General features: G+C 47.8%; 4 protein-coding genes across 4 annotated transcripts; 1 reads left to right on the top strand and 3 right to left on the bottom strand.

The window, feature by feature from the left end:
- Positions 1-657: 657 nt before the first annotated feature.
- On the top strand, positions 658-1,547 carry FSST1_002105 (TIP41-like family-domain-containing protein; the record flags this gene model as incomplete). The annotated part of the gene is made up of 2 exons (XM_083228060.1): positions 658-1,374; positions 1,431-1,547. 2 exons carry the CDS (start codon positions 658-660, stop codon positions 1,545-1,547), a joined length of 834 nt encoding a protein of 277 aa, XP_083092287.1.
- Positions 1,548-1,972: 425 nt separating this feature from the next.
- FSST1_002104 (uncharacterized protein) lies at positions 1,973-3,742 on the bottom strand (the record flags this gene model as incomplete). Its single annotated transcript, XM_083228059.1, has 1 exon — positions 1,973-3,742. One exon carries the CDS (start codon positions 3,740-3,742, stop codon positions 1,973-1,975), a length of 1,770 nt encoding a protein of 589 aa, XP_083092286.1.
- A 247-nt stretch (positions 3,743-3,989) lies between these two features.
- FSST1_002103 (ATP-dependent RNA helicase domain-containing protein) lies at positions 3,990-8,240 on the bottom strand (the record flags this gene model as incomplete). Its single annotated transcript, XM_083228058.1, has 6 exons — positions 3,990-4,048; positions 4,296-6,001; positions 6,216-6,273; positions 6,439-6,470; positions 6,689-7,949; positions 8,003-8,240. 6 exons carry the CDS (start codon positions 8,238-8,240, stop codon positions 3,990-3,992), a joined length of 3,354 nt encoding a protein of 1,117 aa, XP_083092285.1.
- Positions 8,241-10,344: 2,104 nt separating this feature from the next.
- Positions 10,345-11,701, bottom strand: FSST1_002102 (Iwr1 domain-containing protein; the record flags this gene model as incomplete). Its single annotated transcript, XM_083228057.1, has 3 exons — positions 10,345-10,571; positions 10,628-11,578; positions 11,626-11,701. 3 exons carry the CDS (start codon positions 11,699-11,701, stop codon positions 10,345-10,347), a joined length of 1,254 nt encoding a protein of 417 aa, XP_083092284.1.
- Positions 11,702-13,480: the final 1,779 nt, after the last annotated feature.

The raw sequence follows: 13,480 nt of genomic DNA, 5'->3' as shown, positions 1-13,480 counted from the left end.
AATTTGATTTACATCGGTCTATCTTTATTTGAGACTAATTTCACACGCGATGGAGATATTAGAGTCGAGGGTGTTGCTTTTGATGCAGCCATGATCGATGTAGCTGTGAGTGTTGACTGAGACAAATATTTCGTTTCTTACATATGTTCCTTTTGCATGGCCTAACGGCACTCGACGGGTAGGATTCACACGGCGTTCAATTAATAACTTTCACTTAGTCACCTACGCCACTATATCATAGTAATAAACCTCATACGGCCATCAAATCTGGAAACTAGGAATAATCTTTACTCCGTTGTATTAATATTGAGAGAGGCTGACCTCTTTGACCGAGTCTTTTTCATAACTCATCATAAATTCAATCGTTCTATGACTGTTCTACTACCACTTTGACAGTTCATACTTGGCTCACTAGAGGAAGAATATTGAATTCTTATTACAACAAAGTTGACGTAGTTTGTCAACATTTCTCAGTCCATCTCTTTAAATGCCCATCTGATTGATAAGGCAGCGACCCCTAGTGGGGGTAGTTACCTGTGGTGGCAGCTCCCCACTACCCCACCACCTCATACTTACTACGACTCAAGCTCTCCAACTTGCAACCTCTGTTCAACATCTTCACATTTCCTTAGAGAAATAAGCCATTCATACTTCAAGATGCAGCAAAATCATATATCAAACCCCAATGAACCATTCCCAAAGCCACAGGCTCTGGCATCGGCGACGACGACACATGCTCAAGGCCAATTTCGCATCTCGACGCGCAAGCTACCCATCTCCAAGGCCGGCACTATCGATGCACTCACCGAAAAGATTGGCATCCCAATGCCCGAGATGATCTTTGGCGAAAACCTCGTCGGAATTGAGCATATACCTTCGGGCTGGTCCCTGAACTTCAACACCCCGGACGCCCTTGATGCCGTCGACAAGACAGATCGACACATGCTCAAGGTTGCATACGCTCGAGACTGGGAGAGCACTCGAGAAGGCACTACGCAAGGCATCAAGGAGGTTGTGAAGCCCTACGACTGGAGCTACTCGACAACGTATACCGGGAGCGTCGACCCATCGGCCAAACAATTTGCGCCTACAGAGAATATGATTCCGATCGAGCTGCTGAAGCGTCGTGACCCCATCCTTTTCTTCGATGAGGTTATGCTGTTCGAGAGCGAGCTAGACGATAACGGCATAAGCATTTTCAGCGCCAAAGTTCGTGTTCATGAGAAGCGCATGCTTTTGCTGTGCCGGCTATTCATGCGACTTGACAATGTCATCCTGCGAATTCGCGACACTCGGGTCTATGTTGACTTTGAGACCGACGAAGTCATTCGTGAATATTCAGCGCAGGAAGAGACGTACGAGAACGTCAAGAGGGTGAGACATCTTAAAATCTACGCTCGCCAATGATTGAATACTAATTTTTGGCCCAGAAGCTGCAGATGTCCGGCAGACTGCCTGATGATATCACAATCGCACTGCGGGATCCCAATATCCTAGCCCCATTACTGCCGCTGGTTGAGCATCGAGCGGAATCTGTAAAGCTGTAAAGCTGAGTGTATGAAAGAAGGCTATAGTACACAACGTATAAGCTTAAGTGAGACGGGAGTTTCAGGAGTTCAAGGTACATTTTTATCATACGGATTCTTCAACACAAAGCGGTTACGGAACTCGTGAAACCAAGAAACTTAGTTATCTGATATCAAAAATCGATGCTAAACAGTTTGTTAACTTGCCCCAGTCCAAACTCGACATCGTCTTGAAACCATCCATGCCCTTCAACCCAAAGACGTGCAGTACAATACAAGTCTGAAACAGACATCATTCAGATCTTCATAAAATATCAAATCCCCTTTGTGTAACTCCAAAGCTTTGCTTGAATATAACCGTCCCTGACCTGACCAACGCCTGCTTGACTCCAGCCTCTTTTCGTTTACTTTGCTTGGTGCCCCCAGTGCTCGTGTTTCGGTTTGCATCACCGCGCGAGCGGAGAAGAGCTCTGCGTTACCTCCTCGAAGTCAAGTTCCCACCTGTCAACTTCTTTGAACTTCTTTGCTGCCTGCCTGAGCTCGTCCGCAGATGGCGTGCTTGCATTCTCGGCACTTCCGTCTTCAAACGTATCGTCAGGGAGTGGTTGGAAGCGACTATTATCGTGCTGATCCTCGTCACCACTGGCCTCCTCGTTTTCGTTCTCCTTGTCTGATGAGCGGCGTGAGTAGGTTTGTGCATTGCGCTCTACCTGTTTGCTAGAACTAGTTTGTTTAGGCTTCAGAGCCTGTGTTGTGCGCCCACCCCTCGAACCTGGTCGTTTTGCACCACCGCGACTTGTTGATCGCCCACCTCGTCTTTGACGTGCCCCTCGGCCGCCAACATATGAAAGCTCATCCTCATCCTCGCCAATGCCAGATGTGTCATGCTCTTCATCACTCTCCATTCCTGGCTCTTGCTGCTTCTTGTAATGACGTTTTGGAAGCAGGCTTGTTAGATCCGCAGTTGTGACTTTGTGTGAAGGTTGTTGACGTCGGGTTGCAGCTCGTCCCCGGGACTTTTGTGTTTCGGCATAATTAGGAGAGTGTGTTAACGACGGAGGAGAGGAAACGTCCGAGAAGTTATCGGCACGAACTGGTGTTGTGATAGAGGGTCGTCGGCGTCTCTTGGCCAGGGTATGAATATCAGGCCAATTCGCATCTTCCGAATCGCTGCTGGCCGGTAGGGCCATGAGCTCATCATTATTGATCGGTGTAACGGGCCGTTCGGGGAGGACAGGCGAAGGCCCCAAAGGAGATCCAAGATCCGATAGTGAGGAGTCACTCTCAGCATCTGAGTCGATGGTCTCCGGCGCAGGTCCCGCTTCATCCTCAGATAGCTCCATATCTCTCTCGATCCGCGACATCTTCTCCGGCCGTTCGCTGCTTGGGAGCGCGTCTTCACTCTTTCGTTTCCTGTGCTTCGGTCCTGCTGAAACATCTGGAGATACTGGGACTTCGATTTCGAGTTCGGCTTCAGGTTGTGTTCTCCGTCTGTTGTTAACCGGGGTGGATTCAGCTTCAGGTGCAAATTCATCCTCGCTCTCAGAGTCTGGCTCCTGTCCTACTGCATTTTCTTCTGGTCGCGGCTTTCGTGCAGTTCCTAGAATACTTGGCTCTCTGGCTCGTCGCTTGAAAGCGCCGAAGTGAAGTGCAGAGCTAATACTGGGGGTATTACCACCGCGGCTGCTAGGTCTGATGGGAGGGTCGTTTCGCCCAATGATGCTGGACTGACGCGATCTGCGTCCAAAGTTGCTCAAATTGAGAGACGAATTGTTGTTGGAGCCAAGTCCCAAATGTGTACTATCATCACCAAGTCCAAAGCTTTCGTCGAGGTCGAGAAAAACGCTGTCGGCCAAATCAAGCCCACTTGTGTCTCTTCGGTGTGTTGGCGTGGCTGCTGTTCGTCGTCCACCTTCAACAGAGCTACCAGAATCTCCTTCTTCAGCAGTGCGACTTGTTGCAGAAGTAGGATCCTCTCTGCCTAGCTTATCAAGAGCTGCGTCGCGTCGCCGGTTCGCAGCAAGAACATCTTCCTCGTTGGCCGTGCTAACACGAGCACCTGAAGCTCGCGTCGTTCGTCTACGACCCCTCTCCGGTGACTTATCCTTCTGCTGAGGTCGATTATCTTGTTCGTCTTGCGTATCGGCTGAAGGTGATCGTGCATGAGGTTTGGCAGACTGTGCAGCCACACGGCGCGCACGTGTAGCTCGAGGCATTACGAGTGACTATTCTGGCCGATGGTGTCGCAGGAGAGTAATTATGAAGAAGAACGGTCAAGTCACCTTTTGCGACTTTGACACAAGTCGTTTCAAGGGAGGTTTGGGGAGGCTGGTATTGGCAGTATTAGACCAGGTAGGGAACAACCTATGATGATGATATTGTGCGAAAGAGAAACACGCCAAAGAAACGCGACGCGACCAGGGTACGTACTCTGCAGTAGTGGGATTACCCCACTAGAAACATTTAGCTTTTGACCCGCCATCCATCAAGATCAGCATCAGCGAATCGTTTCTTAATTGAATCTATGGCTACATATTTAGTTTCCAAATTACTGTTTAATCTCGCACCGTCGAAAGTGTGTTCTTTCTCAAAAATGTACAATGTCTCTACTAGATATTCATAAAATTATTGACACAACTATGGAAATCAACTTTATCTAGTCTCATGCCTCTGTTATTGTACATAATCATCCAAAGGATCCTTGCTATCATACATGGCCCGCGTAAAATTAATACGGGCTTTAAATCAGAGCCGTTCCTCTGAACATACTGTTCTTGACCTCTGCAACAACGTCCTTTCTGTCGTCGTTGCCAACAAGCACGATACCACGACCTCGTCGACCCATTCGTCCAGCACGACCCAGTCGGTGGATAAAGTCAATAGTCGTGTGCGGTACATGGTAGAGAATAACATGACGAACTGCAAGAGTGTCGATACCTCTGGAAGCCAAATCTGTGACAACCAGAACTCTCACGTTAGGCAGAGATCGCTTCTTGGCATTGAGTGTTGGTGTAGGGATTCTAAGAGGGTCTGGAGATGTGAATGTTGCCAAAACCTCACCATGGCGCTTTTCGGGAGTGTCCCTGTGAAGAGCCTCGGCGTTGATACCCTTTTCTCTGAGATATTCAGCCAACTCTTCGGTCTTTTCTCGCTCGTTGACAAACACCATGATACGACGAACATCGACTTCGCCCTTGACAGGACCCTCATGGTTGGAGGCTTCGCGACCGATGGAGTAAATCGCATCAGCACAGGCGAGATCCTTGTTGTTACGGTAGGGTTCTCTTGAGACGTCAATGACTCCAAGTTGGACACGTCGAGGAATGGCGTGAAGGTTAGGGGTGGTAATTCGGGTCATCTTGGGATAGTTGGTGGCTAAATAGTTGTTGAGCTTTCGAGGGATAGTGGCAGAACAGCAGACGAATTGCTTCAGTGATGGCATTGCACGCTCGACGATGCTAGTCGTTACAGGTGCGAAACTTCGGTCGAATAGAGAGTCAGCCTCATCGACGATCAGATGGGTGACACGAGAAAGAATGTTGGGATCAGAGTCGGCGATGGATGCAAGAAGATGAGGTGTCGAGACAATGATGTCAACTCCTCTGGGTCCGTACAAGTTACGCTGGATCTGCTGTGGCTTCAGATCCGAAGAGAGCAGTTCTGTCTTGAACTTGGCGACATGGGATAGCGATTTGGATGTCTTCGTAACCTGATGTGCAAGCTCGGCTGTAGGTACAAGAACGACAACCTTGGGGCGGGCCATTGTAGGGTGTGGTTCGTCGAAGGGCTTTCCCTTGGAATTGGATGCTAATTGTCGCTCCTTCTCTATCTCCCATCGTTCACGGTATGCCTTCAACTCAGGATCTGCGGCCTCGGCTGTCTTGAGAGCATCGACAGCTGGTAGAAGATACGCCAACGTCTTTCCAGATCCTGTTTCGGCGGCGAGAAGGAATGATCTCATTTCGTCCGATGGCCTCTTCAGGTCATCGGGACTCTTTTGGCCTATCAGGGCGGGAATTGCAAGTTTTTGCACAGGCGTTGGCTTGATATCGGCCATACCCTTGAAGACTTCGTCGTTGACGGCGACTTGTAGGGCAGGGATTAGGTCGAAGTTGTCGAACGAGTCGTATTCGGTCAGGATATCCTTCGTCATCATTCGCTTTCCATATGAGACTGTAGCCAGGGCACGCTGCATCTTGAGTGCCTTTCGATCATCACCATCTCTTGTTCCCCCTCTTCGGTTGTCCCTCTCTCTTGTGTTACTGGGTTTCGAATCATTTCCTCCTACCACACGTTGCCGACCGGCTCTGCGGACAGGGTCGACATTGGCGACTCTTCTATTCATTCCACCAAAGGGACCTGGAGCCTCGCGACGTCTTTGTCGGTCATCGCGAGATGGAGGGGCCTGGCCGACTCGATCCGATAGAACCATGCGTGAGGGGCGAGGCTTGAAGTGTTGCGATGCTAAACGTTGGCTAAGACATGGTTGTAAAGATGTTCGAATTGTAGCCGCCGGTCGAGATGTGAACATGCAAAGCGAACATATCGAGTTCGCTGCTACACGCTGCATGATGGCGAAGAGCTTTATGAGTTATGTAGTAAATGAGTCGTCGCAACAAATCTTCCTGCTAGGTTTTTTTGTTCAAGTCGGCAGTCGGCGTTTTTGCACCGATTACATTAGGTACGTACTGCCGCCCCGCAGTCGACGCTTCAACATCCCACCTTTGACAATTGCTGTTACAAGTACCTAAGCATGTGAAAATGAAACTGAATAAACCATTTCCTAATTGCAAATATGGAAATTATTATCGATTCATATAACTGGTCGATTGTTCATAGCGACAAAATGAATATGGTTCCTAGACGATCCTAGGCCTTGTAGGTCCTCCTGTTATCCACGACTATCCCATACCTTGGCCGGTGCAATTGTTCTTGATCTGATCCCTGCACCGCCAATATCCCATCCCTAATCTTTATTATACTCTACCCAAACCGTCTCAGGATCAGGATCAGAACGCTTCATCCACATTACTTGGCTATTCTTCCTAGTGATCAGCAGCCTGCCACCACCCTATCCCAATGGCGACTGCAAGTGCTCCTGCTGTGATTATCCTGGGGGCTGTCAGTTGTATCCCTTTATCATGAAACCCTTGATCACTCACATAGGTACTACGTTCCCACGAGGGGGCTGGGACGATTCTCCAGAAGACTTTGTCTTCTTTACTACCTTCTCGCTCTTCGGGATCGGCGCAGGCTGGGCGTCTTGTAGAGAGTGGACAGGCTCTGATTGGGGGCCAGACGGCGCTTCGTGCCCCAGGGATTTGGCAGTGAGCGGAGCATTATTCGTTCGACCATCGACCGCTTCGGACTGTATATCGTCCTGAATCTGTTCGGTCGTAACGGCGCTGGGGGCCTTTTCGTGTTGGGTATTCTGGGCCGGATAACTTTCAACTTGAGATGGTGACTCGCCACTTGTCTTCGCACTGGGCTTTACCTCAGACGTCTTCATGACAACAGCTTCGTCCTCCTCGCTAGGGGGCGACTTCTGCCCAAAGACTTTGTCTTTCGAGTTGGGGTTCGGCAAAGACACAATAGGAGGGCCCTTCGATTGTCTGTTGGGAGAAGGCTTAGGTTCCTCTTCTATTGACCCCAGAGATACGGCCGAGCGGGTTCTTCCGAAGCTGTGAGAAGGTCTGCTATCACGTTTTCTAGTAACGGTAGGACTGAAAGACGCAGGGGACAAGCACAAGTCATCATTAGAATCAAGGCTAGTTCTTCTAGACGAGATCACACGAGGTGACGAGGGAATGTCGTCGAGGTGAGTCTGGTCTTCTCCAAGGTGTGTCTGAATGGAGCGTATGGTACCGAGGATTGAACCACGGTCGGAAGGAAAGCTTTCGAGAGTAGGGTCGTTCACGTCGAGTTCGGCCGTCTTATCGTGCATCGTTTTGACTTTCGAGGCCTGTCTCGGGCTACTGTTGGCGTTCAGGGTGTTGTCATGTTCTGCGTCATCTCCGAAATCGTAAGCACCCAAGCACTCATGAGCAAACAGCGGCATCTTCATCTCTTCAGATTCGTCTTTAGAATCATCAACAAGCGATTCGTGGGCAAACAGAGGCGCCTTAAAATCCTCAGAGTCTTCATCCTTGACATCGTTGCCCAGAGATTCATGCGCGAACAAGGGTATCTTGTCTTCTTCGGCGTCTTCTTCGACATGGTCGCCTGGCGACTCATGTGCGAATAGTGGTACCTTGGAATCTTGTGTGTCACTCTCCACATTGTTCGCTTCCGAAGGTGTCACATTCGACTGTGTGGCAGGGTTCAACTTGATTTCCGGTGTATCAATACCAGCTGGGGCAATTTGTTCTTCTGGGGGTTTCTGTGCGTGTACAACATTGTTCTCGTTACCAGAGTCGTCGGTTGCTTGGGAATCTGATCAGCAAAGGCTTGAGAGATAGTGGTCGAGCTGAACTCACCTGTGGGGTAGTTCTCTGCCAGAACCCAGTTGTCATGCCCTATACGAAGCTTAAATTGGTAGGCCTGTTCGGGCTCAAGCATAACTTCAGATTGGAACGTATGCTCTCCATTTTGGTCAGAGATACATTCCATTTCTTGGAGTTGCCATTGTGGATCCGAGAAAGAGCCTGCGAGGAAAACGGGAGGTACGATTCCAGGCTTGCTGTAAGTGATGGTAAACGGCGTTTTGGGCGACATGGTAAGGTTTGATGCGCTATTGTTGTCAGTAACCCGCGGCCTGGAAGTGAATGAGGCCGTAGCGCTCACCTGAGTTAGTGATTAAAGACAGTGCAGAGGCGCGGCACGATTAAGTGAGAAAGATTAGGTCTGGAGTAGTAAACTGTGTTGCAGTAGATACTATGATGGTTCGAGCGGGCAAGAATCGAATGATGAGCAGGGGTGTCTGTACCACTGCTGGCGAGCTGTGATAGTCCAGAGATCACTATAGCGGCATCACGGCAGATCGACCATGTATGATAGGATGCGATGTGTGAAGTCAGGGTGAGAAATTGAGGTAGGAAGATGCGAAATGAGGGTGAGGTAAAGTGAGGTGCAGGATGACGAAGGTTTAGGTGGTAAGTACTTGTTGATGTGAGGAGGAGAGTCAGAAGGAGGAGGCGGCGGGATGACGACAGGTCAATGCAACACCAACCTTGAGGAAAACCAATGTCGAGACCGAGGTTTATCGACGCACGAATAGGATGATTGTTGAGGAAGAGAATGAAAGTGAACAAGGGAGAGGAAAGAATACCTGGAGCTTGCGGTTGGGGTCAAACACGTGAGGTTGAGGCGATTGACTTTTAGCACGACCGAGGGAGGATACCGGCCTACCAAGACCTCACTACTACCTAACTGAAAGGCCAAGGACGTCATCAAGGGAGGAGATGACGAGGGAGGATATACTTTGCGTCCAGCTTAAAGTGAATATCGGAACTTGCAATAATTAACTTTGACGGTTTGAGCAGATTACATGGCTATTTCTACTTGTTCTGAACGTTGAAGGATTTCCACCCGTCAGAGGTGCGCTTTTTGTTGGTGTTGAAAACCAGATGCAGTCCGGGCCGCCTGGGGTTAATCACGATCTGCAGAAACGGGCCTATACAGTGCTATACTGTACTAGGTATGTACCAATTAGCTTTGGTACCTTGTTTGGTAGCTGCAGATCGACAGCAGTTGATGCCTGCTATCTTTATTTCTACTCGATAGCAGTTGTTGATCGCTCGATTCCGTGTGCTAAACCTACTACTCAACTAAATTTTATCAAATTCAGTAGTGGGAACAAGCCAAGTATCAGTAGCCACCCGCAGGTTCATTGTGCTGCAGGCAGCTCAACTTGGAAAGGGAAAATTCGGCCGTGAAAATGGACTTCGACACAATGAATGGGTCTTTTGGAGTAAAAGTGAACCGTGCGCCCCCGCATTCCAACCGTTTTCATGATGGTGCATGTCCGGGTATAAAATGGCGCCCGTTGAGAAACATAATATGACTCTTTAATCTCCCTCCAAACATATGATGATTGGAAATGGGCGGCTAATATGGGTGACACTTCTCAGAATTAATCATTCCTCTAATTCTTTGCTTTATCTAGCCCAATTTTACATGGGAGTGCTTTCGGAGTATCTCATCCATCAATTTATGTTTTATTCCCACTTCCCAGCTCTTTCTCTGAAACCAATAGCAATGGCTGCAATAATAATATCAAACAGCCATTTTATAGCCAACTCCAGGAGAAAAGAGTTATAAAGGACTCCTGTCATATGCTTGAACACTATGATATGCCTGTTTATCATATAGCTATTCGAGCTACAATGCACTCTCTTTCTACTTAAAGCTACCTAAACAGAAGAGCATCAAAAAGGTATAGACTAACCTTAAAAAGATGCCACTACAAAGCCACAAGCAAATTGACTGACATGGAGACTTGGTGTTTTTGTGCTCAATGGATCTAAGAGTGTTTCTTTGTGTTGAAAGAAAAATAAGTGGCCTGCTTAGCAGTGCTTTTGTATTGTGTCCACTGAGAACAAGGTTGCTCTTGAAGCCCTATCTTTCGTGACGAAGCCTGATCAGATCTATCAGACTTTGAGAAAACCCCTATCAAAAAACTAGGTACCTAAGCATACGGTAGCCCCACTCTCCCGGAGGCTCTCTCGTGGGTAGCAGAAAAGTTTACCTCCTAAGTCTTAGGATATTTAATTTGATGGGTGGAGCTTCTCAAAGAAGTCTTAGGATATAAAAATAAGTAGTCTAAGGACTATAGCCTAAGGAGTATAAAGTGACCTACTAATTTCAGCTGGTCTAGTAGTTATTCAAAGGCACCACTACGTTTCACGTAGTTCCTAATTCGAGCCATTGTGGCATCTTCGTCGTCCCCGTCAAGGACTATATCGTTGTCGCTCTCGTCGTAATAGATGTTGTCAAATTCCTCGTCGTCGGAGGCATTTCCGTTGCGGTAACCGTACGCATGACGCCCGAATTCATCATCTGAATCCACCTCTTCCTCTGGATAATCTGCCGTGTAGTAATTCTCGGCTGGGAGGTTGTTAGCCTTTTGATCACTGGGTGGTGCAACGAATAGAGTGGCTCACCATTCTCATCCTCGTCGTCCTCATCGAGCTCTTCGTCCTCGTCACGTTCAGGACCGAAAAACAGATTGCTCTCTTCTTTGCCGTCAAGGACTAATACACCGACATCCGTTGGTGCTACGTTGACCGTCATAGCGTGCGCAGGGATTCGAACGTATTCCTCGATGACCCAGTCGCCATCATCTTCCATATCACTGTTCTCCATCATATCCACATCGTTGGTGTTGGTGGTGTCTACTCCCGGGTGACGTTCTTGGTATCGTTTAGCTGGGGCCTTGGGTTTGAACCTGCTGGTCTTATGCTTTTCTTGTTCCATTTCCTCGAGGTTGGCGCCAATCTCTTTCATGACCCAGTTATTCATATCAGCCGCCATCTTGGATATGTCCTGGTTATGAGGGTTCATGACTGGGAGTGGAGTTCGAGAATTGGCGTCTGGTAGGGGAGAATTCTGTCTGCTTCTCGCTGCTGGTTTCTTAAGGCGTCGCTCCTGCTGCGGCTGGTTGTTTATTGTAACACCAGCAATTATCTGACCAGCTGGTAGTGATATTGACTCTTTGATGGACTCCCGGACTCTCGATGCTCGTTGACTGGCCTTGGCGCGACTTCGTTCGACAAAGACAGCAGGTCCATAGCGTGGTCGTTTGTTGAGGCCGGTGCCCAAGTTTTGAGTTGCGCTCGAGGCCATCATCATCTTTTTGGAAATATGGAAACGTCGATGTTCGGGTATCGTGGATGGGTCGATCGGGGTTGAGTCTGATGAGATGTCGCCCACAGAGGGGGGAACAGCCTTCCTTGTCTCGGATACATCACCAGGACCAGAGACGTGAATGACGGGTTTTGGGTCTCGAGATGGTAGACCAGGAGCTTCTACTATTGAAGACTGAGGCCCGGGGAGTCGTCTCTGGTAAACCCAATTGCTGTCGTTCCGATGACGTTTTGCGCCTTCGTCAAGCTCTAATGGGAGTTAGAAGTAGTCAACGAGACCGGATGAGATTGCATACGGAGGAAAGTCACAGCAGGTGACTCGTCGTCGCGCTTTCGCTTGACACGGATGAGTTGGGGCGGAATAGAAGACATGATTTCTTGGGGTGATGATGAGAAAGGATGCCAGCAAGGTCATTGGTGATGGAGTCTTTGAACAGGAGGCGGGTCGCAAAAATATGGATTGGAAAAAGGCCGGACGAAATTCTTAGTGCTCCCTTAGGTAATATACCCACTAAGGCTGATCTAATATTTTTATCAACTAGGTAGTAATTTTTGGCTTGTTGGACGAAGGTGAAGAAAGAATACTGCATTGTCACGGGTTTCTTATGCATTTATTCTGATATAGAGTTTTTGCTGAAATCTTATACTGTGAAGCCTTGTGGTCTTACTGATATTTTTATTATTTACCTTTTTGTTAAAATCTTAGGTTTCTACTGAGGAAGTTGCTACGATCTGGAGTTATATTGACTTTTGTATTCGGGAAAGTACTAGCGTCATCATTAACTAGGTAGTGCCTGTTAGGAAACTTTGTCTTAAAAGGAATTATTTTGAACTTATTTAATTAATCTACGTGGATAGATTGATATCTATTAATAACTTTAAGATATAGAACTTAAATAGGCTAAAGCAATTACGAATATATACTGTTAAAAAAAAGTAAGAGCGGTTCGATTAAATATCTATGAAATGATGATTTGGTCCCCACGAGCCGGATGCGCATGTATTGTGAGTTGAGCCGCTTGCGAAAGTATGTGCTGCGAACGATGAGGTCAGAAGTTGGATACCTGCCCGCCTAGTTACTAGATAAGTGGTTTTTTTTTGTTAGAGGTTTGAATAGGTCGGACGTACTGAAGGAAGAAGACGTGGGCTGCTGGGCAGGGATTGCTGTTGTATTATATAAGAATAAAGTTATTTTTGAGAGCAACCTTCTGATTCCAAGCTGCAGAGCGAGGGAGAAAGTCAGTATTCAACTTTGAAAATCGCGAGAACTAAAGTTAGAGGTTTATAGAAGATTCCATCTACTCCTTGGGGTATCAGAAAAATTAGCTGTTATAAACCTAAGAGACGAAATTAGTAGGTTAATTTATGCTGCTTAGACTATAGTTCTTAGCTTAATTATTTTTTTACCCTAAGACTTACGAGTTTAACTTTCTGCTACCTACTAGCCACACCACCAAACGTAGATCATAAGTGCTTAATTGTCAAATATTCTTCTTTATTCCTTTGTTCCTAGACCCTAGGTTGTATAAGCCACAACGGTGTGCCCCTGGGGGCGACACCATCGTCATTCGTCACGCTAGTCACGCTAACCAAACACGCATCTCAATCAACGACCAACGACACAAGCAACAACCCTAATCCGGAATATCCAATCATTGTTTGCCAAATGAATAGACTCGAAAGAATCCTTCACACGGTGAGAAGCCTTGAATGTTTGCTTGTTGGGGAGTGTGGAGGAGGAGGCGTACGAGGGGCCTACATCCTCGAGACAATAGCTGGTTTGTGCGCCAGGTTTCTATTTCCCTATGTGTAAAGCGGCAGATCAATGACTGGGATCTCATATTCCCATCGTGTTGGAAGAAGGATACCTGCACCGATGCAACGCCTAGCTGCACCATCCTATAGGCACGTGCCTCGAGACATCCTGACTTTTCAGCCCTGCACTAACGGCCTGTCCCGATTCCACTTTGGAGATCTTCATGTTTGTCCTCGCTCTGTACTACAGACGCGAATGCCGAAGACTAAGTGGGCTCGGGTGGTTGACAATTGCTTGTGTCAATGGGTAGTCATGGCGGCTTCGTGATGCCAAGATGTGACATGATGAAATGTTTACTAGGTCAACTTTGATTGTTTTCAGACACCAACGAGGCC

Source organism: Fusarium sambucinum, chromosome IV (assembly GCF_050947815.1).
Source record: "Fusarium sambucinum isolate potato_lamoka chromosome IV, whole genome shotgun sequence".
Lineage (NCBI taxonomy): Eukaryota > Fungi > Ascomycota > Sordariomycetes > Hypocreales > Nectriaceae > Fusarium > Fusarium sambucinum.
The sequence above is the reverse complement of the archived record's forward strand: the minus strand, read 5'-3'. Positions and strand labels throughout refer to the sequence as shown.